General features: G+C 41.0%; 2 protein-coding genes and 1 long non-coding RNA gene across 3 annotated transcripts; 2 read left to right on the top strand and 1 right to left on the bottom strand.

Annotated features, from left to right (window-relative positions):
- Positions 1-1,669: 1,669 nt before the first annotated feature.
- LOC131002984 (uncharacterized) lies at positions 1,670-2,737 on the top strand. Its single transcript, XR_009094495.1, has 2 exons — positions 1,670-1,762; positions 2,297-2,737. It is a non-coding gene; the product is annotated as an uncharacterized LOC131002984 (long non-coding RNA).
- A 16,561-nt stretch (positions 2,738-19,298) lies between these two features.
- On the top strand, positions 19,299-20,672 carry LOC131003007 (F-box/kelch-repeat protein At3g23880-like). Its single transcript, XM_057929483.1, has one exon. It carries the CDS (start codon positions 19,383-19,385, stop codon positions 20,499-20,501), a length of 1,119 nt encoding a protein of 372 aa, XP_057785466.1. The 5' UTR covers positions 19,299-19,382; the 3' UTR covers positions 20,502-20,672.
- Positions 20,673-22,499: 1,827 nt separating this feature from the next.
- Positions 22,500-26,621, bottom strand: LOC131002988 (uncharacterized). The gene has a single exon (XM_057929462.1). It carries the CDS (start codon positions 26,619-26,621, stop codon positions 22,500-22,502), a length of 4,122 nt encoding a protein of 1,373 aa, XP_057785445.1.
- Positions 26,622-27,895: the final 1,274 nt, after the last annotated feature.

The following is a 27,895-nucleotide window of genomic DNA, read 5'->3' as shown; positions in this document are numbered from 1 at the left end:
AATTTTAGACATAATTAGGGCTCAATTAACTTTCACACTAATCAACCTATAAATACCTAAAAATCTAATATAACCCTATTTCTCACTGTAAAACACGACACTCCCTCTCTCCCTCTCTCTCCCACTTCGGCCTCTCCTTCTCACCGCCTCCACCCTCCCGCCGTCCACGTGCCGCCTCCGCGCTCCCACCTCCGCCGCCCACGTGTCGCATCCGACCTCCGCGCTTCAGCCTTGCGGCTGCCGCCACCTTAGCCCCTTTCTTTACTCGAAGTCCGGCGACTGTATAACCCTAAGGGAACGGACTTCACCCTCCGGCGAAGGCACGATGAAGGCAAGAGACGAGATTTTCAGGCGAAGGCCAAGGCAATGAATTTTCAGGCGAAGGTAAGAGACGAGCTTTTCCAGATTTCAGGCAAAGGCGAAGGCAAGATTTTCCAAATTTGAAGCTTTTCTTCTGTAAAATTCTTTTGTGGTTAATTTTAATCTGAAATTTTTCATCAAGTTTGAATTTTGATGAAGCTTTGTTCTGTAAAATTCTTCCTGTGGACAGACAAGGGAGAAGAGATTTTTGAGATCTGTAAAATTCTTTTGTGGTTAATTTTGGTTTATGGATGGATCCATTGTTGTTTGGATCTGTAGATGGATTTGGGGGTGGAGGGAGATGACAATGTGAAGGGCCGACGGCAGCGGCGCCGCCGTTGATGAGAGCGCCGCTGGCGGCAGCAGTGTAACACCCCGATTTTCCCATAGAAATTTTAGATTATTTTCTAGAATATTTTGTGATATTTGAAGAAATTTAGGATTTATTTTAACCTATAATAAATTAGATTTTAGAATAAATGTGTTGTTACTCATTTCTCATTATATTTAAAATTTGCATTTATATTTATTTAAGCATTTTCACAGCATTAGCTCAACTGCATTATATTGTCATATTATTTTCTAAATTTGAAGAGATATTTTACCTAAAAGAATTCGTTTATACTTATATATATATATATATATATATATATATATAAGGATATATTATTATATATATTCTCTTAAAATTTCTTATAAATATAATATAATATATAGCGCATATATATATATATATATATATATATATCTTGAGCTAATTGTATTTTAGTTAAATATTTACACTATATATAATAGTATGGAGTATATATATTATAATATACATATATAGGTAATTAACCATATAGCTTTGTAAGTTAAATGATTAAGCTAGCTATTATATATATATATATATATATATATATATATATATATATATATATATATATAACGAAAAGTGCATGCATGTACATTACTAGTTATTAACATATAGGAGTTTAATATATAACAATGCATGGATAAAATACTATTTACGTAGCCTATGTTAAAACCATGCAAAAGTATATATATATATATATTATACTAAGTAGGAACATGTGTAGGAAATTGGTAAAGTGACTAATGAAACCTACGAAGCTAAAATAACAAGTGTAGGAATTTAAGAAACATACTAATCAAACCTATCATAGTGACTCATCCAACCTATATTAGATATTTTAATGTTGAACTAGTATAAATAGGGGTGAGTTGAGTGTTATTTTCGACACTCAACACCAAACATTAAAAACAAGCTTTTGATATATATATATATATATATATATATATATATATATATATATATATATATATATAAGACCTTGTGACGAGTGACGATTGGATCGTGCAGGAGAATTTTGATAAATTGATAGAGCATCATACAGTTAAGGTGGGTTATATTTTCCAAAGTATGTTTGAGTTATTAAGCTCTCATATTATTAGATGAAATGTGGTATGTCCATAAAATGTTTTCACGTTCTTCCACTGTTTAATGCTCTTATATTAACAATTGTGACTTTTAATGGGTCTAACACGCCTATTAAAAGTTGTGCGCACGGTCTTAAGGTAGTGGATTGATCCCCATGAGCCTTATAGACGAAATGAGGATTTTGGGTTCGTCCTTAATCCGGCTAGATGGTGTAGCTGACATGGGTTCGTCCCGGGGTCCCATCTAGTTAATGAATGAATGAATGATTACTTCCCAGGGACTACGAATGAAATGATAATGGTAACAGTGGTGCAACGGTATGGCGCGCGCAAATGAATGAAAATGATTTGTGATTATAGAAGTTAAATGTTTTATTTTAAAACCTTCTATAATTCACGTACATGCATGGACTATCATATGAAAATGATTATTTCAAAATGCACGACCCACTGGGTACACTAGTACTCAGCCCACAAATCTTTTCAATCTTTTCAGGTTAGTAAGATGGTGGAGACGGAGGCAGCTGTGGCGGGTTGGCTACAATATTTTAAAATAGCTAGCTATTATATTTAAAAAATATGTCATATATTTTGAGTATGTAAAATGCTAGTCAAAGATTATATATATAATATATGATAGTATTATTTTGCCACAATTTATTTATTTATCGCTCGATGAAGAGTGCATGTAGTCGGCCCCTCTTGGACGCTTGACCAAAGCCCTCATGATCATGTTGTGCTATGCCAGTTTCATGAGTGAGCTGGTCGGTCAACTCCTTTTGGCGAGCTAGACTCGGTCACCCCATCATTTAACGCTTTATTAAATTATTAAATGTTTGATTGTTTAGCCGCATGTATTTATAGACTGGTTCTAAACCACCAGCGTGCTGAGCCAAGCTCTCTGACTTTAATATTAAAAATGTTAATATTTAATAAAGTTATCTAACAAGTATTATTATTATTATTATTTGTTGGGAACTTTATGAAATATCCCAATCGTTGTTTTGATGATACCAAAATCCATAAGCCTTGATTGTAATAGACTACAACTATTCGAACTCAAGTGTTAGAGTTCTTTTCTAGTTTAGTTGTGGTTCTGAAGACTGAAGGACGAAGGACTGAAGACTGAAGTTGCCAACTGAAGTATTAGTTGAAGAATCAGTCTGGAACTGATTACTTAATGCGTGCCACGAGGAAACAGCGGACTGATACTAAAGTCAAGTATCAGTTAAACATTCTTCCTCGGACTGAACTTCCAACGTTCAAAGGAAGCCACGTACTCCAAAAGTACAGCCGCATTAAATGCAGAGGTCTCAGGATCCTCCTTTCTCTGCAGAGGTCATTCCTATTTAGTGGCTACTTTATCAGAGACGTCGCATCTTCTGCTCCTCAACATAGTCGTTCTCACCAAACAAGAAACCTCGAAGATTGAAGCCTCAGCCCAAATTCAAATTGCTCTCCAACGGAATAATTCTTGAAGACCTTCTCCGCCAACGAATCTATTCAAGACCTCTCTAATAAATAGCGCTCGATGATCACTTCAATCTTCATCGATTCAACAACACAAGCTGAAGCTCTGCCAAAATTGCGACTCAGCCCAAAGCTTAATCTCTCCAAAGCTTGAATCGAAGAAGAGAATTCCAAAGCCAAAAATCAGTCACTGCTGATTACATACATTCTCTTAGACCTTAGGCAATCCCCTGTTTACCCAGAGCCTAGGTCAAAACTAACTCCAAAGAACTTGTTCTTTGAAGTTTAGTTGGCAAGATTTCAAACCTCCATTCGACCGATAGAATCGAGTGTTTAAGTTGAAAAGAAGTTCAGGAAGGTACTATGACTCCATGAGATCTTAGTGCCAGTTCGTGCTAGGAGTGAGAAATCCAACACGAGTGAAGTCGTTGGTACTGAAGATTGGATCTTCAATTGATTCGGTTGTGTGCACCCGGCTATGCACACGGATTCGGTTTGTTGTTCACCTGTAAGCACAAGCATCGGTTTGCAGTGCACCCGTAAGCACTTGCAGAGTGAATTTGTTGGTTTGATCAACCGACCGTGGATGTAGGAAATGTTTTCCGAACCACGTAAAAATCTCTGTGTTATTTACAACTTTCAGTTTTACTTTCATACTTGTGTTCGTACAATTGATAAACTGAATACTGATTAAATGCAAAGAGAAACATAAGACTAATAACGTGGTCAACAAAGGCTATTGCGAAACAAAAGTATTTCCGCTGTGTACGTTATCAGTCTGACTGATCTATCATGTGATAGTCAGGAAGATTTATAACATCTCTGTTTAGCAAACTCGACTGAAGCCTTACGTGCATCAGTTAAGTTCTAGTGACTTAACTGATAACTCATTACTGAAGAGTCTTTCAGTATCAGTCGTCAACCCTGTTTGGTCAAAACTCTTTTCTGTAAACAGGCGTCTAAGTTTGTGTGTAAAGTTTCGTTTTGATCTCTATCTTGAGATCCTTCTGATTTCAGAAAAAAAGCCTATAGGTGCATTCCCCCCCCAATCCATACACCTATTCGAGACCCTCCGGACCTAACAATTGGTATCAGAGCAGGTTGTTCGCAAGAACAATTCTGTTTCTGATTAGGTTCTAATTGAACTAGATCATTTTTCTCAAAGGTCTCAAAAACTTTTCTCTTTCAAAAAGTGCTTGCTATTTGCCTTATCTGTTGTTACCTGTTATCTCTTTTTTGATGGAGACTAACCACAACAGATTATCCTCTCTACCTATATTTAGTATTGAAAAATACGACATATGAAAGTTTCGGCTTGAAAGCTTCCTCACCGCCCAACATTGCCGAATGTAGAAAGTCATCACCAACGGACCAATCATCATCACCAAAACTATCAAAAGAGTTCCAGTTGACCCAGCTCGGGATCCATACAATGAGGTCCAGATCAAGCAGAAGGCAGACTTCACCTCAGAAGAAATGAAGCAAGATGAGCTAGACAACCTCGCCAAAAGCATCATCTCCGGCACAGTTCCAGACAAGCATGTCACCAAGATCATCAAGTGCAAAACTGCAAAGGAGATGTGGGACATTCTTGAAAGAATGTGCATCGGATCCGAGGAAATAAAGGAGAACAAGCTGTCCATAGCTTGTCGAAAATTCGACTCCTTCCTCATGCTCAAGAATGAATCTGTTGACGAGATGGAACTCAGATTCAATCAAATCCTGAATGAAGTTCAATCTATCTCGAAGGACAAATACACTCAACGAGAAATCAACCTAAAGATTGTTCGAGCACTTCCACGAGGTGATTGGCAGATCTATTCAGTTGCTCATCAGAACAAGCCTGGATTCAGTCAGCTCCTGATAAACAAGCTCTTCTCTGACCTCTTGGCAAATGAGTTCGACATCCAGAGAAATCTTGGAATCAAGAAGGCTGGAGGATCAGACGAAGATGGTCCATCAACCTCAAGAGGAGCAGCACTGAAAGCTTCAGCAAGAGAAAGCAAGAAGCAGAGAAAGGAACCAGCGGAACTCAAGCCCGAAGACTTCTTCAGTCAATATGCTTTGTTGACTGAAAGATCAACAAGATGGAGTCCAAATTCTGTAAGTACAGAAGGTTTCACAAGCAGCACTACAAAGAAAAGGAAAGAGAAAGCAACTCCAGATATTTCACTAATCGAAGCGGAGAAAAAAAGTCAGCCGCCTTCGACTTAAAGGATGTGGAATGCTTTGGATGCAAAAAGAAAGGGCACTTTCGAACTGAATGCCCTGAACTGACGCAGTCTGAGCTCAAAGAGCTGAAAGTCAAGAAAGATCGCAAGTATCCGAAGAAGAAGGCGATGGTTGTTGACGATGTTGGATCTTCCGAAGATACATCAGAATCATCCGACTTCAATTCTACCAGCTCAGATGATGAGAGCCAAGCCCTGATGGCCAACGAAACCGAAAGCGTGGCCGACAACAGCTACGACAACGGAATGAACGGCTCAAAGGTAAACTCTCACTCAAAAACTCCTTATACTGATAACTCCTTGGTGTTTTCAGGAGATCATTCAGGATCTGGAGAAAGCTCAGCCGATGAAACTGACGAGCTCGATCAGCTCATGACTGATCACTGTCAGTTGAGAAAAATGTTCGAAGATCTCTTCAAGCAGAATCAGAAAATGGAAAAGGAGATCAATGATGAACGAGCCAAGAATCAGACAATCATCTACTTTTCGGATGAAACTTGTCTTGATCAACTAATCATGGAGAACAGTCGACTGGAAGAAAAGCTCAGAGTCTTCAACTCAGAATGTGACAGAGCATCTCATGAAATTAAGAGGCTCAATCACAAACTGGAAGAAACAGTCAAGGACTGCATGATGAAGTGTCCCATGATGAGCAATTTTCCATCAAAAGGCCTCGTTGAAAGCATTGGAGGAAAGGTTGCTACAACTGACAAAGGTAAGAATATCATGATCAACGCAGTGGACGATGCTTCTGAAAATAACACTTCAGAAGAATCAAGAGATCATGATATGGATAAAGTTCGGAAATGCAAACTGATGGCAAAGACAAATGTTCCTCCTTCACGAAGCTAGAGACGGGTAAAGGAGGCCCCCGACCAGATCATCTTACTGAGAAGACTGGAAAGCAGATTTCAGTTAAAGATTGGGTAAGGAACATCAGGACTCAAGAATAATCTTCCTCACCAGTCCAGGGGAAAGATCAACAACAGTCAGAAACTGAAATCAGTTCAGATCCGAAAAGAACAACATCTATGGAGACAAAGCTATGATAGGTCCAGACGAGCCAAACGCCAATCACGACGACAAGCAAATGGACATCATATGACTCATGTTTCACAACATCAGTCAAGTCTCCATCAGTCTAGAATGACTCAAGTATCTCAAGGAAGATACTCAGTGGAGTAGAGAAGACTTCAACAACTCATCAGACAAAGTTTCTACAAGAGTGAGGTTCTCAAAAGGAAAGCTCAACAGAAGATTGCTCATGTGCCAACTGAAGCGCCAACCACTTCAGTCAGACAACCAGCAAAGCGCAAAAGATCAGCACCAAGACCAGTTCTGAAGCAGATATGGGTTCCAAAGGGAACACGAGCTAACATTGAAGGACCCAAACATTGATTGGGTACCTAAATTAACTCTTCCTTGCAGGTCAAAAATAGGAAACACAAAAAGAAGGAAGAAGTTGAAGCTTCATTCAGAACATGGTATCTGGATAGCGACTGCTCGAAGCACATGACGGGCTACAAAGAATGTCTAACTCAATATGTTGAGAAAGCTGGATCAAAAGTTGCATTCGGAGACAACTCAATCGGAGAAACAAAAGGCTATGGTGTGCTCGACATGGGTAACGCCAGTATCAGTAATGTTAGCTTTGTTTCTGGTCTAAAACATAATCTGTTATCTGTGAGTCAATTTTGTGACAGCGGTTTCGTAGTGAATATCAAAAAGGATGAATTCACTGTTAGAAACAGCCAAAGAAAGGTGGTTCTGAGAGGGATCAGACAAAGAAGTCTCTACGTCGTCTCATGGGAAGACAGCCCTCCAGAAACTTGTCTTGTCAGCAAAAGCAGCTCGGAGCTCAACTGGTTGTGGCATAGGAGACTCAACCACCTCAACTTCAAGACGATCAACAAACTTGCTAAACATCAACCAGTAGAAGGTTTACCTTCTATTGTGTTCCAGAAGAACCAAGAATGTGAAGCATGTCAAAGAGGAAAGCAGACCAAGACGTCATTCAAGTCAAAGTCAGGACACTCCTCTGAAAGGATTCTTCAACTACTTCACATGGATCTATTTGGCCCAATCTCTCCCAGAAGTTACAACGGTAGAAAGTATACCTTAGTTGTCGTGGATGACAACTCACGATACACTTGGGTTATCATTCTCTACACCAAGAGAGAGACATTGCTGGAATTGCCAAAGCTGCTGAGAAGACTAAGCGTTGAAAATGAAGTCAACATCAGATCAGATCGAGGAACAGAATTCTTCAATACTGTCATTCGTGACTATTGTGAGGAACAAGGAATCAGTCATCAAACTTCTGCAGCAAGGACTCCTCAACAAAACGAAGTAGCAGAAAGAAGAAACAGGTCTTTGAAGGAAGCAGCAAGGACGATGCTAGCCGAATCAAAACTCCACTTGAAGTTTTGAGCCGAAGCAGTCAACAACGCATGCTACACGCAAAATTGCTCATTCCTCACTCAAAGACATGGAAAAACTCCATACGAGTTATGGAAGAACAGGAAGCCTTCAATCTCATATTTTCATGCTTTCGGTTCTAGATGTTTCATACACAACAAATGATAAGAGGAGATTAAACACTTTTGATAGCAAGGCTGATCCAGGAATCTTTCTTGGATACTCTGGAACTAAACGATCCAGCAAAGCCTATCGAGTGTTTAATTCTCAAACTCTTTGTGTTGAAGAAACACCACATGTTGTTTTTGATGAGTCTACTGATGATTTCAGGAAACAAGAAACTGAAAGAAGTGTTGAGAACACTGAAGTTTCCAGGACTGAAATAAATAACACTGAACCTTCTACAGCTTGGTGTGGGGACCAGGAAAAGATGAAGATACTGAAAAGCTTTAGTATCAGAAGATCAGTCAAAGGTCTGAAGAACAGACTGGAGTCACAGCAGATGGCATCAGTCAATGGGGAACTCGAGTTGCCGAAGAACGAGTTGAACATGCCGAAGCAGCTCCAGTTCAACTCTCCCCTGCTCTAGAATATGGTCAACGTTTCAGAACCATTCTGACTGAAGAACCTCCACCATCACCAGAAGAGATCAAGAAGTATCGAAGATGGTTTGAACTCCATTCAAAGGAGAACATCATTGGAGAACCATCAGACGGGGTAAAGACTCGAAGATCAATGTGCAATCTCGTCTTTGATATCAACCAGAACTGCATCAACGAAGATAAGAATTTCAGTTGTTTCTTATCATCAACAGAGCCCAAGGACATCGAAGAAGCTCTGAAGTCCACTCAATGGGTCATCGCAATGCAAGAAGAACTCAATGAATTCAATCAGAATTTAGTTTGGGAGCTTGTGGATCGACCAGGCGATGCAAAGGTGATTGGTTTGAAATGGATTTTTAAAAACAAGAAAGACGAAGAAGGAAATGTTGTGAGAAACAAAACAAGGCTTGTAGCAAAAGGTTACAGTCAAGAAGAAGGAATCGACTACGATGAAACGTTTGCCCCAATTGCCAGATTGGAAGTAGTCAGACTCTTCTTAGCCTTCGTAGCTCACAAAGGATTCAAGGTACACCAAGTGGATGTAAAGTGCGCATTCCTCAATAGAGTACTCACCGATGAAGTCTACGTGGAATAGCCTCCAGGTTTTGAGGTTGCAGGACCAGAAAAGGTGTACAAGCTGAAGAAAGCGCTCTACGACTTGAAACAAGCTCCAAGAGCATGGTATGATACTCTTTCTGAGTATCTTGTTGAACAAGGTTTCAAGAAAGGATCAGTGGACAGAACATTGTTCACTCTCAAAGAAGAAGAAGATCTTCTACTTGTTCAGATTTATGTCGATGACATAATTTTTGGATCCAAATCCGAACGCATGTGCAAGAAGTTTGGTATTCAGTACATGAAATCAGTCAAGATCCCAATGAATACAAACTGAAAAGTTGATCCAGGATCAGAAGGAAAATTTGTATCTTCAACTAAATATAGAGAAATCATTGGATCATTGTTGTATTTGACTGCGAGCAAACCAGATATCTCGTATGCAGTTGGGGTTTGTGCAAGATATCAGTCAGATCCAAAGGAAGCTCATATGGATGCTGCAAAATGAATTTTGCGATATCTCAAAGGCATACCCAACTTAGGATTGTGGTACCCAGCTGACGATGACTTCAAGCTCACTGGATATTCAGACTCAGATTTTGCAGGATGCAAAATTGATCGCAAATCGACTTTGGGAACTTGTCAATTCCTAGGCAACAAGCTCATCTCATGGTTTTCAAAGAAGCAGACTTCAGTCGCCACCTCCACAACTGAAGCTGAATATGTTGCTGCGGGAAGCTGTTGTTCACAACTCCTATGGTTAGTCCAACAGTTAAAGGACTATGGGATTGAAGAAAAGGAAGTCTCAATCTATTGCGACAGCTCCAGTGCTATTGCAATCTCCCATAATCCAATTCATCACATCAGAGTCAAGCATATTGCCATTCGACATCACTTTATTCGTGATCACGTCGAAAGGAAGGATATCTCTGTTGAATGGATTCCGACCACAGTTCAGAGAGCAGACTTGCTGACCAAAGCTCTTCCTGAAGAAAGGTTCAACGATCTATGTGGAAGGATCGGCCTAATCAACCCAGAAGAGTGATGATGTATTTGAAGATCTCCTCGAACAGTCCTGATGACTGGTGGTCAACCTACTGATGCTCTACGACTGCTGACGTGGAAAGCAATGATCAGTCGATCAGTAAGTATTTTCAAACTTACTATTTCAAAATCAGTTATTTCAGTTATGAGTCTTTGGTCTGAATTTAAAAATTTTCTCTAACTGATCAGTTAATTTCAAAATCTTTAACTGATTGTTGGAAAATGAAATATCCGAGAAGGACAAGTACTTTTTAAAAGGGAAAATTCGTATCTGATTTAACTTGTCCTGATCTTTTCTAAAAATCTTTCCAACCTTTTGCCTCTGTAATCAAATTTCTTGAGAATCTCATTGACATGACATAATGCAATGATCTTTCTCACCTTTTGAAGCTTCCGTTCTCTGCAGTGACGGCGGACGTGAAATTTTACTTCAAAAATATTTTAGGCACAGTTTTCGAAAAACTTTTCATCTTCCTTCTTAGTAAAATTTGTGTATTTATACCTTGATGTCTTCATTTATTTTCTACATCAACTAACAACTCTCCACAGCCTTCACTGTAAGAAAAATTTCCAATATTCCCAAAGTTGCAGAGAAATTTTGTTCCGACAAAAGGAGAATTCAATGACTGCAAAGTCATGGAGTGGGAGAATGATGCTCACATATTTGGTCTTCACCGGACCCCTCCACTGGATCTCAACGTCTCTCCGACGTCAAAGCTTGCTCTATTCTCACTTATATCCAGCGACGAGAGTGTCTTCCATCCTCATGCACGGCCCATATGGTTTGAAGTACCTGTCTCAAAAAGACGGACTTCACCTGGTTCTCAGGAGAGCTTCTCACCTTTTTGGAGCTTCCATATGGTGCAACAACAATGAGCAGGAGCTCGTTGTCAGCCGGCGCAACCCATGGCACAAGGTCTTCTTCTCATGGACCTAGTGTTAGGTCATCGACAGTGACTGTCCTCACGACTGTCATTGATTCGATCTTCCTTTCCCACACACTTCTCAACCTACTCTTCTCTCTCTCCATCAAGAAACCTCTCCTCACCCTCCTTTGGTTTGCATGATGGCCGTTCTTTCTTTCTATCTCTAAGAGCCATGCAAACCAACCCTTGCCCATTTCTTCGTCTCCCCTATTTTCTTTCCTCAATCCCTTCTTTCACTTTCTTCTTCTAAACCCTCATATTCTTCACCTCCATCACACCCCCAGCACCTTTATCTAGATCCACTTGCGAGACTCCTTCAACCCTCGCATGATCCTAGCTTCATCCTTCAGTCAATTCTACCTTTTAGAGACTTATTCTCTCAAAAAGGGGGAAAGTTCTTAGAGATGATCATGAGGAAGGATAGCCAGAAAGACCTCAAGTCGACAGAAAACAAGTGTGAATGGAACAAGCTTAGGAACATGAAGACTGAAGATGAAGATCAAGAAGTTCAAAGCGCAACCATGCAGACTGCTGGAGTCCATGGGTTTCCCATGTGTTTTTTTTTTCTTTTTTCTCCCTTGTAAGTCTTGCTCTGTACCTCGACTGATGTCTCATCAGTCTTACTTTTAATGAAAAGAACTTCTTTTTTATCTCAACATAAAGACAATGACTATTTGTCCAGGCTCTGATTAATGTTTTTCTGTCTTTTCCTCATTCTATTTTTAGAACTGTTGTGTTCTTTCTCTTAGTACAAGTTTTTAGGTTCTATTGTTAAGGGGGAATAGTATTCACCCTGTTTTAGAACTTGTACTCTGAGTTCGGTCTTTTGATTGTCTAGAACTGTTGTGTGGTTTTGGCATCATCAAAAAGGGGGAAATTGTTGGGAACTTTATGAAATATCCTAATCCTTGTTTTGATGATACCAAAATCCATAGGCCTTAATTGTAATAGACTAGAACTGTTCGAACTCAAGTGTTAGAGTTCTTTTCTGGTTTAGTTGCGGTTCTAAAGACTGAAGACTGAAGGACGAAGGACTGATGACTGAAGATTGAAGTTGCCAACTGAAGTATCAGTTGAAGAATCAGTCTGGAACTGATTACTTAATGCGTGCCACGAGGAAACAGCGGATTGATACTAAAGTCAAGTATCAGTTAAACATTCTTCCTCGGACTGAACTTCCAACGTTCAAAGGAAGCCACGTACTCCAGAAGTACAGCCACATTAAATGCAGAGATCTCAGGATCCTCCTTTCTCTGCAGAGGTCATTCCTATTTGGTGGCTACTTTATCAAAGAGGTCACATCTCCTGCTCCTCAACATAGCCGTTCTCACCAATGGAATAATTCTTGAAGACCTTCTCTGCCAATGGATCTATTCAAGACCTCTCTAATAAATAGCGCTCGAGGATCATTTCAATCTTCACCGATTCAACAACACAAGCTGAAGCTCTGCCAAAATTGCGACTCAGCCCAAAGCTTAATCTCTCCAAAGCTTGAATCGAAGAAGAGAATTCCAAAGCCAAAAATCAGTCACTGCTGATTACATACATTCTCTTACACCTTAGGCAATCCCTTGTTTACCCAGAGCCTAGGTCAAAACTAACTCCAAAGAACTTGTTCTTTGAAGTTTAGTTGGCAAGATTTCAAACCTCCCTTCGACCGATAGAATTGAGTGTTTGAGTTGGAAATGAGTTCAGGAAGGTACTCTGACTCCGTGAGATCCTAGTGCCACTTCGTGCTAGGAGTGAGAAATCCAACACGAGTGAAGTCGTTGGTACTGAAGATTGGATCTTCAGTTGATTCGGTTGTGTGCACCCGGCTAAGCACACGGATTCGGTTTGCTGTGCACCCGTAAGCACAAGCATCGGTTTGCAGTGCACCCGTAAGCACTTGCAAAGTGAAATTGTTGGTCTGATCAACCGACCGTGGATGTAGGAAGTGTTTTCCAAACCACGTAAAAATCTCTGTGTTATTTACAGCTTTCAGTTTTACTTTCATACTTGTGTTCTTATAATTGATAAACGGAATACTGATTAAATGCAAAGAGAAACATAAGACTAACAACGTGCTCAACAAAGGCTATTGCGAAACAAAAGTATTTCTGCTGCGTATGTTATCAGTCTGACTGATCTATCATCTAATAGTTAGGAAGATTTATAACATCTCTGTTTAGCAAACTCGACTGAAGCCTTACGTGCATCAGTTAAGTTCCAGTGATTTAACTGATAACTCATTACTGAAGAGTCTTTCAGTATCAGTCGTCAACCCTGTTTGGTCAAACTCTTTTCTGTAAATAGGCGTCTAAGTTTGTGTGTAAAGTTTCGTTTTGATCTCTATCTTGATATCCTTCTTATTTCAGAAAAATAGCTTATAGGTGTATTCCCCCTCCCCTCCATACACCTATTCGAGACCCTCCGGACCTAACATTATTATTACCCCCTTCTTTCCCGCTTCTTAAATCCAACCCCTAGTCACGTTTCCGCATTTGTGCCTTCCTTCGGGAATTGGGGCGTGACAAGCAGTATAAAGAGATGGTTCCTTTATTTGCAATATTTAAAACTAATTAAGCATACATTAAAGATGTGGGACATACAACTTATCTCCTAATATAACTCTCCTTAGTACCCGTGCCGAAAAGAAACAGACCATTAATACTAGGACGGAGGGAGTATAAAAAGGCAGTTTAACATTAATATTTTCGCGCCAATTCTTTTACAGTTTTTCTTCCCAAAATCTAAGTGCATTTAAAAGAACGTGTATTGTTAGTTTCCTGATAAATCTGTCACTTTTATCTCCCCTCTTCCATACGTTCTCTCTCATATGAATAACTCCAGCCATCCTCTACACCTCCAAAACTCGGCCGAAATGCTCTCTATGCCGAAGGCACATAAAACCGATAGAATAAAGTGCTCCACACAGAGCGGAGTCCAGTTCATCAACGACAAGTGCATACTGGCTCCCAAATTTCGACTCCGATAAAATTGACTTCTTACCATCGAGCTCCCATAAAGGTCCGACCGTTTCGACTCCAACCTTGAGTTCACCCAAAAGTTGTAAAAAAGCCAAAACGACACCCACAACAACCGCCAAAAAAGAGCCAAACTCAAAGCACTCGAGCTCACCACCATCCAACAACTGTCACCCCACCTGCTCGAAAAAATGCCACACCAAAAAACTACATATAAAACATGCCCACAAGGTGTATGACAAAAGACCTCCTCATAATCCACCAGCCACCAAACGCCCATCAGTCTCAAGACACCAGCACCTCCCACGAACCTCCAGAAACCGTGGACAATAGCAGACATCAGGGTGAAACCCAACAAAGAACGACCAAAAACTAAAAACCAAACCATTAAAGTTTTATACGGACATGGCTATGCACAGACATATCCATACGAACCGAACGTTTAATTTTCTTAATTTTATGAGGCCACCAGCCCTCATCCCGGCTATTGGCCATAATATCCGCTGCTCTATTTCCTTCTCTGTAAATGTGCGTCACTTGGAGATTAAAATCCAAGAGAAGCTTAAGAGTGTGAGACCATGTAGCGAAATATCTCCATGGAACATCCCTAAAACGTTTAGTGAGAGCATTAACAATATAGACCGAATCAGATTCCACCCACAAGTCTAACCAACCTCGACGATGAGCAATGCTAACCGCGTAAATAACAGCAAGTAGCTCAGCTTCGAAAGCATAGCCAATTCAGCCTTTCACATGATAACAACCATGAACCCACGACCACTTATCCCGGAAGACCCCGCCAGCCGAAATCTTCCCCGGAGCTCCTAAAGCGGAAATTAATTAATTCATAAGTGGTTGCATTTAGTATTCCTTGAACCGAATAATCACGTCTATACAAATTCGTTTAAATTCGTGTCAGTGCCATGATGATGACAAATTAATTCCTTGCACCGGAATAGGGATTCGTTTAGTATTCATTTAATTATATTTTTATATAAAATTATGATGCAGCAACATAAAGACAAAGCACACAAAGAGAATGTTAGATTAAACGGGATTTTTCATAAATAAACAAAACCCACACTTACACAAATGGCCAGATTGTCATAGGCAATCTAGATCATGGGAAGAACAAACATATTACATAATCTAATAAGAATTACGCCAAACATATTATAAAGCTAAACATGAATATTGCAAACATCTTACATACTTCAACATTACTCATAAAACGTGCACTCTACATGTGTAATCGAAGCGTTGGAAAATTATGGGTTTTGTCCCAATCGGGCATTCACTCCTCATCGTCTTGAAACATTGCGTGAAACAAGAAAAACATGGGCTCCCCATGCTCTTGAAATAAAACAAAAGGCTCAAGACACGATCGTGTGAAACCATCATGTGCACGTATATATATATATATATATACCACTAATTGTGCACACGAAGGCTCAAGGCACGATCGTGTAGCCATGTACACCCATCGTGTGCACACAATGGTTGTACACGGTGGCTACATAACCGTGTCTTGTGCACACGATTAGGGCTGTAAATGAACCAAGCCGCACGCGAACTATTCGGGACTCGGCTCGGAAAAAAAAAATTGAAATTCGTTCGTTTTTTAAATGAGCCGAATCCGAGCTCGATAAAATTATCGAGCCGAACTCGAGCTTGTACATGTTCGGCTCGTGAGCTCGCGAACATGTTCGGCTCGTACCTTCACGAGCCTATTCGCGAATAGGTTTACGAATAGGCTCACGAATAGGCTTGCGAATGTGTTCATTAAATAATATTTTTATATATTTCATTTGTTAAATATTTTTTGAATAATAAAAATAATACTCATAATTAAAAAAATAATTTAGAACTAACTTGACAAATCTATTTATTAAAAATAAATTATAAATTATCACTCATAAATAGTTTAGAAATATTTGAATAATTATAATTTTTTATTTTAATGAAACCTTAATATATAAATAATTTGAACCGAGCTCGAATTTGAACCTGAATTTGAAATCGAGCTCAAAATTCGAGCCAAATTCGAGCTCGAGATAAACGAATAATTAAAGAACTGAATTCGAACCAAACTCAAGCTTAGTATTATATTGGCGAGTCGAGCTCGAGCTTATTTTAAAGCTCGAATTCGAGCTCGAGCCGAGCTAAATTTTCACGAACCGAGCCCAAGCCTGGAGGTATTCGGCTCGGCTCGGTTCGTATACAGCCCTACACACGATGAGTGTACACGGTGGCTACACGCTCGTGTCTTGCCATCGTGTGCAAGCCGTAACTTAACTTTTTTATTTTTTTTAACTTATTAATATACAGTAAGTGTAATGTAGTCATTTAACACATTTTGGTATAAAAAAGGTATACTCAACTTTTACTTTTTATTATGTGGTATTTAAAATATTTCTCCCATTATTATTAGTGAAAAGATTTGCATTTTAAATAAATAATAATAATAATAAGAACGTTTCATATCATTTATAAAACAAAGTGGTCGTATTTATTAGATAGGATTGTGATTAGGCCATGTCGATAATTATTTCCAAAGTTGTTGAAATAAAAAAAGAAATAAAATCTTTAGAAACTTTCCAATATAAATTAAGCGGTATCATATTGTCTTGTCTATTAAATTAAATGCCTCAACCGCCCGCATTGGAAATACATTTGGGATCGAGGATTTTAAAGAGGGAAGAGATTGGGGATCAGAATAAGAAGATATTTCGTGTCAATGTAAACTAATCACTCATATTTAGAAACCTAGGTGCAAGGAATTTAAAGCAATTTTTACAGACGCGACTCTTCGGTAGGTGCAAGAAATTATAAATCTAAAGAATTTACCGTGTAAATTTTATCTTATACCTTCTCTTATACCAAAAAACCTCAAGTCCAAATGGATCAACAAAATATTGTTGCGCTGCAAAATGTTAGATCCTGGACGAAAGCTGAGGAGGAGGATGTGATAGACATGATTCAACGGGCTGCCGCCAATATTTGGGATGATTTGGGGGATCCTCCTGTAATGACTTATTGATTCAATAGAGTGGTCTTTCTCTTCGATGAATCTGATCCCTATGCGTCGGACTCGTCAGGAGAATGTCATCATTTCAAACACTATATTGGCCGTCCGAACATAACCTACTATAGTCAACAAATTTTAGCTGGTTCGGCCCTTGGCGCACCAGGCCTCATCTCGGTAGGTGGTGTGTTTAGGGATAATTTTAGTTGGGTTCATGACTGTTTCCATGTGAAAAGTGGTGTGGATTATGCGTTCGAGGCTGAGCTTTTGCCGTCATCATGACGATTCAAATTGCCAATGAAGGTGGTTGGCATAGCCTCTGGATTGAGTCGGATTCCTCTTATATTGTTCATCTCCTCCATGACAGATCGCGTAGTATGCCGTAGCGCTTTGCTGCCATTTGGGATAGGATTCTTCGCATTGTTGAGTGTTTTCGGCTGCAGGTCAGTTACATTTATTGGGAAGGTAATTGTGTTGTGGATATTATGGTCCATCATAGTCGTTCCGAGGGTTGGTGGCCGCACGGGATTGATGAGATTAAAAATGTGGTTCAATGTGATATGTCGACTCATAGCCACCTTTGCGTGGTTCGCTAGTCTCGTTTCATGGTTGTGTATTGTTGGAGTGTTCTTGGGGTTTTTTTAGAATTTTCTGATGCGCTGGAGATTGGGCCCCTAAGAGTCGGACTCCGTTGGTGGCTCCGGGATCGGAGCTTGTTATTCGATCTGCATCGACGGTATTTTTATCGTCTTTACGCATGGTTTGGCTTTTCTCCATGCATTTCATGCCTTTATTTTTGCGCCATTATATCAAGGGCACTATTTGGATCACGGGGCATTGTCTCTGCATCCGTGGGACTCATCTTGTTAAGTAGTATATTGTTGATGGATGCAGCAGGCTTGTTGAGGTGAGTGACGACTCTGTTTATGGTGTTATGGGCATAGTCGTTCGGTGGCTCTTTTTCCCAACAGGTGGAGTGCGTGGGCTTTTCCCTCGAGTAATATTTTTCGGCACTCTTTTTGCTTGAATAGATGGTTTGATGATGCCGGCTTTGATAGTGTTTTTTGTCCTGTTGGTTTTCTTAACGGGAGCCGTTTGTTTTCGAGGTATTTAGGTTGGGGGATTGTTGTGTGTATTGGAGCGTCTCATGGGTTCTTTTTCAACTTTCGGGCACACTCGAGGTTGGGATCTAGGAGGTCGGGTTCCTTTGGTAGCTCCGCGATTTGGGAGAGCTCGCATTTTTTTCCTATCGGCATCGAGGTTTGCTAAAGCTGGCGTTCTCGCCCTTTTCTTATAGGGATGTTTTGTTTTTTTGTTCTTATTTCCCTTGGTATTTATCTTCATTATGTTTCTTGTTCTTGTTTCTTTCGAGCCGAGGTTACTTCGGAGCAATGGTTAGGCCGGAGCTTCCGAAGTAATCTCAATTCCGCTCATTTTCTTTTAGCTTTTTCGCTGTCTCTAGAGGAGTACTCTTTTTCCTCTTTAAGGCTTTTCCCATTGAATTTTCTTAAAGAGGTTTTAACGAGGCTCGGTTAGTCTGCTTTCTTGTGCTTTCAAGGGTGTTTTTAGGTCTTTTTCTTTTCTCTTTTATATAAGTCTTTATTTAATAAAAAATAAGCTAAAAAATATATGAATTTAATTTTTTATTGCAATTTTCATCTCGACGAAGCTCTAATCAATTTCATTTTGACCAAACATTAACGTGTCATAATTAAAATCATGTGGCACAGACGTGTCTTTTCATTAATTATTTTATTTTTTTATTTTGTAATTAAATAAATAAACTTATTAATAAACCCTAAATCAATTTTCAACTTGAAGAAACACAACAATACCTGAACAGACCCTTCCTTCGGCCTTCTCCAAACTATCATCCTCACGTTCCACCCACTTTCGCTAGAAGCTCGACTCGTCCCTTTCGCTGGAGGCAAGGAAGTCGTGCTGCCGTCACAGACTGCGCCTCTCGCAGGAAGCTCCAGATGCGCAGCTCCGAACCTCTGCAATCTGACACCACAACTCTAGTCTTTAGACACCGTAGCTTCGGCCTCTAAAGTCTGACTCGACAGCAACAACTCCGGCCTCCGAGCCTCCGTATGTAGTTTTTTTCGATTGTTAATTAAGCTTTAATTTTGTCTAAAGTCAAACTCATGTTAAAATTGTAATAAAAATATAAGTTTATGTATATTTTAACTTAATTGGAATTTTGAAGCGAAAAAAAATGCAATTTTTACCAAAATTCATGTTTGCTATAATCCCTTTTATATATGACCAAATTACACGTGGGCTCATAGACATTCTTCTAACGAAGGAATTGTTGTTTCCGATCTCCGGCGATCGAAATCTTAATGATGGAAGGCAAAAGAATTAGTTCGGATTCAACCGCACACAACCAATTGAAGAAAATCAAAATCGCCCATCTCCCTGAAGAAATTATCCAAGATATCCTCTTAAGGCTCCCCGTCAAATCCCTCTTGAAATCCAGGTGTGTTTCAAAGTCGTGGAATTCCTTGATTTCCAGTTCCCGATTCGTCAATACTCATCTCAAACGCTCCGCCGAAAACGCAGATTTCGCCAATCACAGAATCATCTTTACTCTTATAAACCCTAGTTTCAACCTCAAGCAATGCTCTGTTAATTCGTTGATGTGCGAGCCTCTGACCGTCGCTTCCAACGTTGATTACCCTAACAAGACCCCGCATAGTGCTGTTTGGGTTGTGGGCTCTTGTAATGGTATAATTTGCGTGGCGATTGATGAAAAGGATGTGTTTCTATGGAACCCAGCTACGAGAAAATCGAAGCAACTCCCCCCTGCAGGCGTTGAAATGAAGCCTGGCTTTTACTACATTTGGGGGTTTGGTTATAGTGAATCCGAGGTTGATTACAAGGTTGTGGGATTGTTCTGTGCTTATGGCGATGGAGGTCTGCAGGAGTCGGTGGTGAAGATTTACAGTTTGAGGGCTAATTCTTGGAAGAGGATTGAGGATTTCAGGTGCGGCGTCCCGTTCGATGAGACGGGGAAGTTTGCGAGTGGGAAGCTTCACTTTGCCGCGAGCAAGGGAATGGATTTCGATTCTAGATGGAACATTGTCTCGCTTGATTTGAAGAGCGAGGCGTATGGCATTGTGGAGCAACCGAGGTATGAAGAAGGATGCTCGGATTTCTCTTTGGAGTTGGTGGGAGGTTGCCTTAGCATTCTGTGCGACTATGAAATGAAACGGACGGATTTGTGGGTGCTGAAGGAGTCGTGGAGTAGGCTGCTGTCGATTCCTTACTTGATGGATCCGGGGAAGTATGTTTACTCCAACCCTTTGCTGATGATGCCCAATGGTGACATCTTGTTGGTGTTTGGGGCGTGTTTTGTGGTTTACAATCCCAAAGATGATTCCTTCAGGTGCCCCCGGATTAGTAATGTGGATACCTTCCTCGAAGCAGACATCTATGTTGAAACCTTGGTTCCACTTTGAGTTGAAAGCTTCTCAAAAGGTTAGACTTTTATGATTTGTTGTTGTGAGCTAATTGTTGAGCAACTAGGTTTCTTAGCTTCTATTGCAACCTTGTAGTTTTATGATCAATGAGATTGGGGATTATTGCAGTGATTTGGTTGCTGGTATGTATGGAATGAAGTATCTAGTTGATGTGGTGTGTTTATGTTGTTGCTCTTAACTGGTTGCATAAAGTGAGGGAGTTTATAAGGTTAAAATGCTTCATCTATCTATTAATTTATTAAAGGATTACATGTTGAAGAGCTCACAACCATTCTTTATCCTAAGTGGCACTCTAAAATACTTAGATTTCTACTTTTCTAAATCCTTCATTTCATACCTCTTAAATCCAAAAAAATATAAACAAAATATAATCATAACCGTTACTTTTTATACATTTAATATCAATAACTATTTTCTTCAAATTTATCACAGAAAGTCAAAAGTTTATAGAATGCAATTAATGGTTGGAACAAAAAGTAAGACACCATATATTATTTTCAAAAATCTCTATTCTCCTTCATTCTCATATTTGCATAAGTCATATCTCTTATCTCACATTGATTTTTAATCAAACTCCATCTCGACTAAAGATTATATAAATACTTGTGTAGAATCTCATCCTTTATATATTTGCACCATCAATTTAATTTGATCAATTAACTTTTAGTTGGGCAAATAATAATTATATTCTTATTAAAAAATAATTTAATATTACTTTGGCCAATAATTATATTTATTGAATAATGTGAGTCCATATATTAAAATAATAAATTTGATTTTTCTTATGTTATTTATATTTATTAATTCTATAATTCAACATCTAGCTTTACGATATTTTAGCAAATGTAAAATTTATATACAAACATATTTATGAAAATAAAATGATGCAATTTGAATCTCATATTGATTTTTATGACACTTTTTTATTAAATTATAGCAAATGTAAAGTCTATATATATATATATATATATATATATATATTAAACCAAATTTGTAAAAATAAAATGATGCAATTTTAATCTCATAGTATTGATTTTTATGATAGTTATATAAACTGCGATTTTATAAAAAGAAAGAAAAACCTAAAAAAACCCTTGAGAGCACAAGAAAGCTGACTAAGGGCCGAGCCTCGTTAAAACCTTTTCTCGAAAAACCCCAAAGGGAAAAACCGAGAAAAGGAAAAAGAGTACCCGTCTAGCAAACGAAAACCAAAGAAGGGGAAGAGAGCGGAAAGGAAGGTTTACGGAACTACGGCCTAACCATCGTCCCCAAACAATCTCGGCTCTCCACCAACGCAAATAACAAGGCAAGAGGCCGGTAAGACGCCGTCGCCAAAAGCCCAACCAACAAAAAACACAAAACACACGGCCGGTTAGACGCCGTCGCCGTGAGAACAAAAATAAACACAAAGAGAACGAAGAAAAAAGGAGAGCACTCCGGCCGGTTAAATGCCGTCGCCGTGGCTCTCCAAAAACCCCGACACAACCCGCAAGCAAGGAGCCATCCGGCCGGTTATACGCCGTCGCCAGAGCTCCGCCCAAACCCAAGATCCACCTGAAAGACAACCTGACCCCCAGGTGTTCGACGAAAAACCGCAGCAACTCCAAACCATCTGACACCAACCAGCGCAGCCCCGACAAAGGAGAACTATCCGGCCGGTTATACGCCGTCGCCGTAGTTCCCCAAAAGCCAACAGCAAGGAAGCCTTCCCGTTGAAACGCACGCAAAAGCACCATCGCCTTTGCCGAAGCTCTCCACACACCCCGACACAAAAACGTCATCGCCAGAGCGCTCCCCAAAACCAAGAAACCAGACAGCGAGAAAGCCTTCCAGTTGAGCCACCAACGCTGGAACTCCCCCCAAAACAAGCCAAAAAGACCACCAAGTGTTCGACTAAAGGACATAACAGCCGCAGCAAACATCAGCAAGCCCCAAAACAGTTCGCCCATTAGACCAGCCACCCTGACATCGTCCCAACTAAACACGACGCCGGTGACTGTGCGTAGCCATGTCCATAGTCACAGCCTCTTGAATGTCCCCAATCACCCCAGGCCACCATCCTTCCGTACGGGACGGGTGCGCCATAAGATCAGCAGCCGCGTTCCCCTCCCGGTAAATATGGGAAATCCGAAAATCCATCTCCGTGAGGCGCTTGAGCGTCGCCTTCCAGCACGCCATAAATCTCCACGGCACATCCAAAGAACGACGCATGAGCAGATTCACCACATAGGTGGAATCAGCCTCCAGCCAAAGGCGATTCCAACCGCGACAGCGAGCGATGGCGATTGCCGTGACTACCGCTAACAGCTCAGCTTCCAGAGCAAAACCAGAACCTCCCTTAATGTGGAAACACCCGCAAACCGTAGCCGTATGATCACGGAAAACACCTCCAGCAGCAATTAAACCCGGCGCCCCCGTCGCCGACCCATCGGTGTTAACCTTCATCCAATTAATATCCGGAGGCCACCAGTGCACCGAGATGTAATCCGGGGGTGGAGCACATCTAGATTTGACCCCAACCGCTCTAATAGTGAGATAATCCGTCCAATCATTAGACATGCTGCCAAGATTCGAAACCTCATTAGTCTCTTTGAAGAAGATTTTGAGCGTCGCTAAAACTCCAATTCTTGAAAAAGGCTTGTCATCGAAGATAGCATTGTTACGACTTTGCCAAATAATCCAAAGCAGACTTATAATTCCCACCTTCCACAGACGATGAAGCAGCGAACTGAAAGGAACATTCCAAGCCATGGCAAGGAAACTAGTGATATCTAAGCAATTTAACAGCATGGACTGCCCAAACCAACCCAAAAAAACCTCCCAGATCTGATGAACCTCTCTACACTCCCAAAAAGTGTGTGAAATAGTCTCCGCGTCATTCCAACAAATCGGGCAAACATTGGGTGCAACCAAGCCTTGACGAATCAAGCGATCCATGGTCGGGATGCGATCGTGAATTATCCGCCAACAAACTAACGATCTTCTCACAGGAATCGCCGCATCCCAGATCCATTTGCCCCAAGACACTTTAGGGAATTTATGACAACTATTAGCAAATGCAAGAGCAGAAGTAACATTGCCACTAAGGGACGGTTTCCAAAACCTCGTATCCGGTCCCGAGGTCATCGGGAGAATAAGAATATCACACACAATCTCCGGGAAGTTCAGCACAAAATTTTCAGAAAAATGCCAACAATCATCAAAGTAATAATCTGCCACCGAATACGTAAGAAGCCCATGAAGGTAAGAAGGAACCGAAAGCCGATCACACAGCCTGTAGCCCAACCAATCATCCGTCCAAAATAAAGTATTGACGCCATCTCCAATCTCCGCAAAAGAGTGGTTCACCAGACCATCCACCTCATGTTTCAAGCCAACCCAGACCGAAGAATTAGCCACATGTTTTTTGGCGTGCCCAAACTTGTCCAAATATCTCGACCTCATCAGCCGGTGTGGGAACTCCTCCCCTTTAATGAGCTTCCACGCCATCCGCATAAGATAACTTTTATTCATTATAGTAAACGAGCGAATTCCAAGGCCTCCCTCTTCTTTAATAGTGCAACATCTACTCCATTTAACAGCGCACGAAGGCTTTAAATCCGTTTTCCCCGTCCAGATAAAATTTCTGCAGCTGCGATCCAAATCATAAAGAAGAGACTTTGGCCAACGGAAGACCATCATGGTGTGAATGATGGAACTTTGAATAACCGAATTAACAAGGCAGAGGCGACCAGCCATAGAGAGGTTAAGACCCGCCCATCTAGAGAACTTCTGCACAATACGATCCTTGATGTCAATCAAATGAGACGCCTTCGGTCTCCCAACAAAAAGAGGAGAACCTAAGTAAAGCACTCTATCTCCACCCTGCGTAAAACCCAGAACTTGGCTTATGCCTCTTTTCATAGGAGTGGTAACGCCCTTCGAGAAATAAATTCGCGATTTTTCCAAACTGCAAACCTGGCCAGAAATCGAAGCATAGTACTCCAGAATATGTTTAATCTTCTTCGCATTACGGCGTGAAGCTTTACAGAAAAGCAACACATCATCAGCGTAAAGCAAGTGTGTAGGAAAATTCATGCTCCGGCTGAAACTCATAGGGATGAGATGTCTCGAGGTAACGCAGTTAATAATTAAATGACTGAGCACATCTTCCGCTATGCCAAAAATAATGGGAGAAAGCGGGTCTCCTTGCCTTACCCCACGGGTGCAGGGGAAATAGCCGCTGAGCCTACCGTTGTAGAGAATGGAGATCCTGGCGGAATGAAAAATAAGGGAGATCCAAGAGATGAACGTGTCCTGAAAACCCATAACTCTAAGAACCTTGAAGATGAAATCCCAACTCATCGTGTCAAAGGCTTTCTTGATGTCGATTTTGCAGGCCATATTAGAACCGTGATTGGTGCGGTTCATACAATTGAACCCCTCGGAGCCAAGCATAATGCAGTCATGAATGGAGCGCCCGCTGATAAAACCGAACTGATTATGAGAGACCGTAGCCGCAGCTATTTTATTTAACCTGACCGCCAAGATCTTGGAAATAATCTTGAAAAAGAAATTCGAAAGAATAATCGGCCTGAGATCAGAGACCGAAGAGATCGTGTCGGTTTTAGGAATAAGGACCAGAGTGTTGGCATTACATCCATGGGGGAGATAAGAGTTCAGGAAGAACCCCCGAACAGCCCTAATGATATCGAGCTTAACAATGTTCCAGCAATGTCGATAAAAAATACCCGAGAAACCATCTGGACCGGGCGCACTATTAGCCTCCATTCCCATGACCGTCGCAGCAATTTCCAGCTCAGAAGGAATCGCCGTGAGATCCTTATTCTGCTCAATAGTAACCTGCATATCAATAATAGCTTCCAACTCCACAATCTCCACATTTTGCCTCGTATCCTGAGAGAAGAGAGTAGTGAAATGCTCAATAATGTGTTGCTCGATGGCTTTCTGATCATAAGAAATAACCCCTCCAATATTAAGATGCCCAATAGGCGAACAAGAATTTCTAAAACGTAGCATTCTGTGAAAGAACTTCGTATTACGATCTCCATCTTTCAACCAAGAAATTCTGCTCATTTGCTGTAAATGAGTATTTTTGCGATTAAGAATGGTTGTAATGGCCGCCTGCTTCGAGACCTCCTCATTAAAATTATCCTCATTATAACCATTCGCGGCAATATTGTCCTGAATAACAGCAAGCTCCTGCTGTAAAGTAGCAAGCTGATCATCAATATTACCAAACCCATTCCTATTCCAATCCCGAAGTTTCCCTTTCAAACGTTTCAGTTTAAGCATCACCTTGATAATCGGACACGGCGTGGGCACCGCCTCTTCCCAAGAATCACGCACCACCGTCAAGAAATCCGGGTGATCGATCCACATATTGAGAAAACGAAAAGACCTCTTTCTCTGAGCTGCTCTCGGCCGGCAAATAAAAACCACGGGGGAGTGATCAGAAGTTACCCTGGGCAGCACCTGCGTGCTGACGCCACTCCATAGATCGACAAAGGAATTCGAGACCAGGGCTCTATCAAGCAAGGACTCAACATGTTCTGGAAACCGATGCCCAGCCCAAGTGTAAAACAGCCCAGAGGAAGCCGGCTCGATGAAACCCGTAGAATTGATAAAATCACAGAACTCCAAACAAGGTCCCCTAGCAGGCGTAACGGCGCTTAGACGCTCATGAGCGCCCTTGATGGCATTGAAGTCTCCCATAAACACCGTATTGCCATCAATGAACTGCAAAAGATCTCTCCAAAGATCTCTTCTGAGGATCGGGTCGTTGGCACCGTGGATGATAGCCACCCGAAACAAAATATTCTGCCAGGAGCACTCCGCAACAATCACCTGTTCCGAAGAAAAGCAAATAGTAGTAACAACAGAAGGTTGAGCAAAAAACCAAATATTCGAGCGTCGAGATAACCGACTATTTTGGTGACGAGGAGAGAGATTAAGAGAATGCCAGAAACCCGGCTGCGTCTTATGAAAGTTGGATTTTGGTTCAATAATCCCCAAAATGATAGGTGAATAGGAGCGGCAATGCTCCCTTAACAGCTGTTTAGATTCGTCCGTCAAACCCCGGACATTCCAAACAAGCATATTCATAACAAGGATTAGAGATTATGCGATGGAGTTTCCTCCATCTCCACTTGATCGGCCCAGCTCTGAGCAGTTAAATTATGCATAGTACTGATACTTGTCCTAGCTGGTTGCTCTATGATGAAGTCCTTCGGACTGTGTCCCATCTCTATAGCCTTTCTTAGCCTATTTTTGATTGAATCCCCCGCATTTGTAGTAACAGGAATAACTCCCGAACGACCTCCGCGTCCTGCGTCTTTTGGCGGCCTCCCACGCCCTCGTTTAACAGTTTGAGCTTCCTCCGTCGAGAGTCCGACAATGATCGACTCCAGCTGTTGGATTTTCAAAGAGTTTTCCAAAGTTAACGCTTTCAAATCCGAAGTATCTCTCTCCTTATCGTTAAATCTAGACTCCGCTGCCTGAGTCTTCTCATCTTTGTCATTCGTGGGGTTAACTTCCTGAGCATCCTTGGAGTTGGAAAATTCAATAAGGGCGTTCCCGTCAGCCATCTGTTCCTTCTCTGGACCCAAAATAGTATGATTTCCCTCCAACGTCGACTCATGAGCTTGATTTTCCAGGAGATCCGGCCCAGAGCTCTCCTCATTCACAGCTTCATTGACATTTTCCAGAATCTCGAATCTGTTGACAACAGTAACTTTATGCAACTGTTCGATATTACCTGAAGCTTCCTGGTGTGGCTTCGACTGCCACTCCTTAACATGTTTGTTAGGCTCCTTCACCTTATTGCCCGAGCTAATGCCCTCCACCACTGCCTTCCCCTTATCCTGATTCACATTCCTTGTTTTCCGGCATTTATCTGTGGAGTGTCCTGTGATCTTACAACGCGAGCAAAATAGGGGGAGATTTTCATAGTAGAATTCTACATGAAAAGCACTATCCCCTTCATCCATCCTCAATCCCTCCCTGAGAGGAAGAGACATGTCGAGCTCCACCAACACACGCGCATAGTGCCCAACTTCACCCGCCCCCGAGCAACCATCCACTTTTATCGGATTTCCCAGATAACGGCCAATTGCCGCAATAACTTCCGGATGCCATAATTCAATGGGTAAGTAGTAAATTCGAACCCAAACTTGTGCTAATGCCGAAACCTCCTTATAAGGGTTGAATTTTGGGACCCACTCGCGAAGGCGTAACTGCCCATCCTTCAACTCTTGAACCAAGTTAACTTTCGCAGCCTTCTTATCATCCAAAGATCTGAATTTAAGCGTGTAATATCCTTTCCCCATGGTTATGAGCTGCCAATCATTAGTAATACCCCAAATATTCTGAAG

The sequence above is a fragment of the Salvia miltiorrhiza genome, unplaced genomic scaffold, assembly GCF_028751815.1.
Source record: "Salvia miltiorrhiza cultivar Shanhuang (shh) unplaced genomic scaffold, IMPLAD_Smil_shh fragScaff_scaffold_57_2, whole genome shotgun sequence".
NCBI lineage: Eukaryota > Viridiplantae > Streptophyta > Magnoliopsida > Lamiales > Lamiaceae > Salvia > Salvia miltiorrhiza.
This window is presented reverse-complemented; position numbering and strand designations above follow the sequence as displayed.

What these genes read in the sequence shown, in the direction of transcription:
- LOC131003007 (XM_057929483.1), top strand. Translation starts at nt 19,383, where the DNA reads ATGATGGAAGGCAAAAGAATTAGTTCGGATTCAACCGCACACAACCAA.
- LOC131002988 (XM_057929462.1), bottom strand. Translation starts at nt 26,621, where the DNA reads ATGCTTGTTTGGAATGTCCGGGGTTTGACGGACGAATCTAAACAGCTG.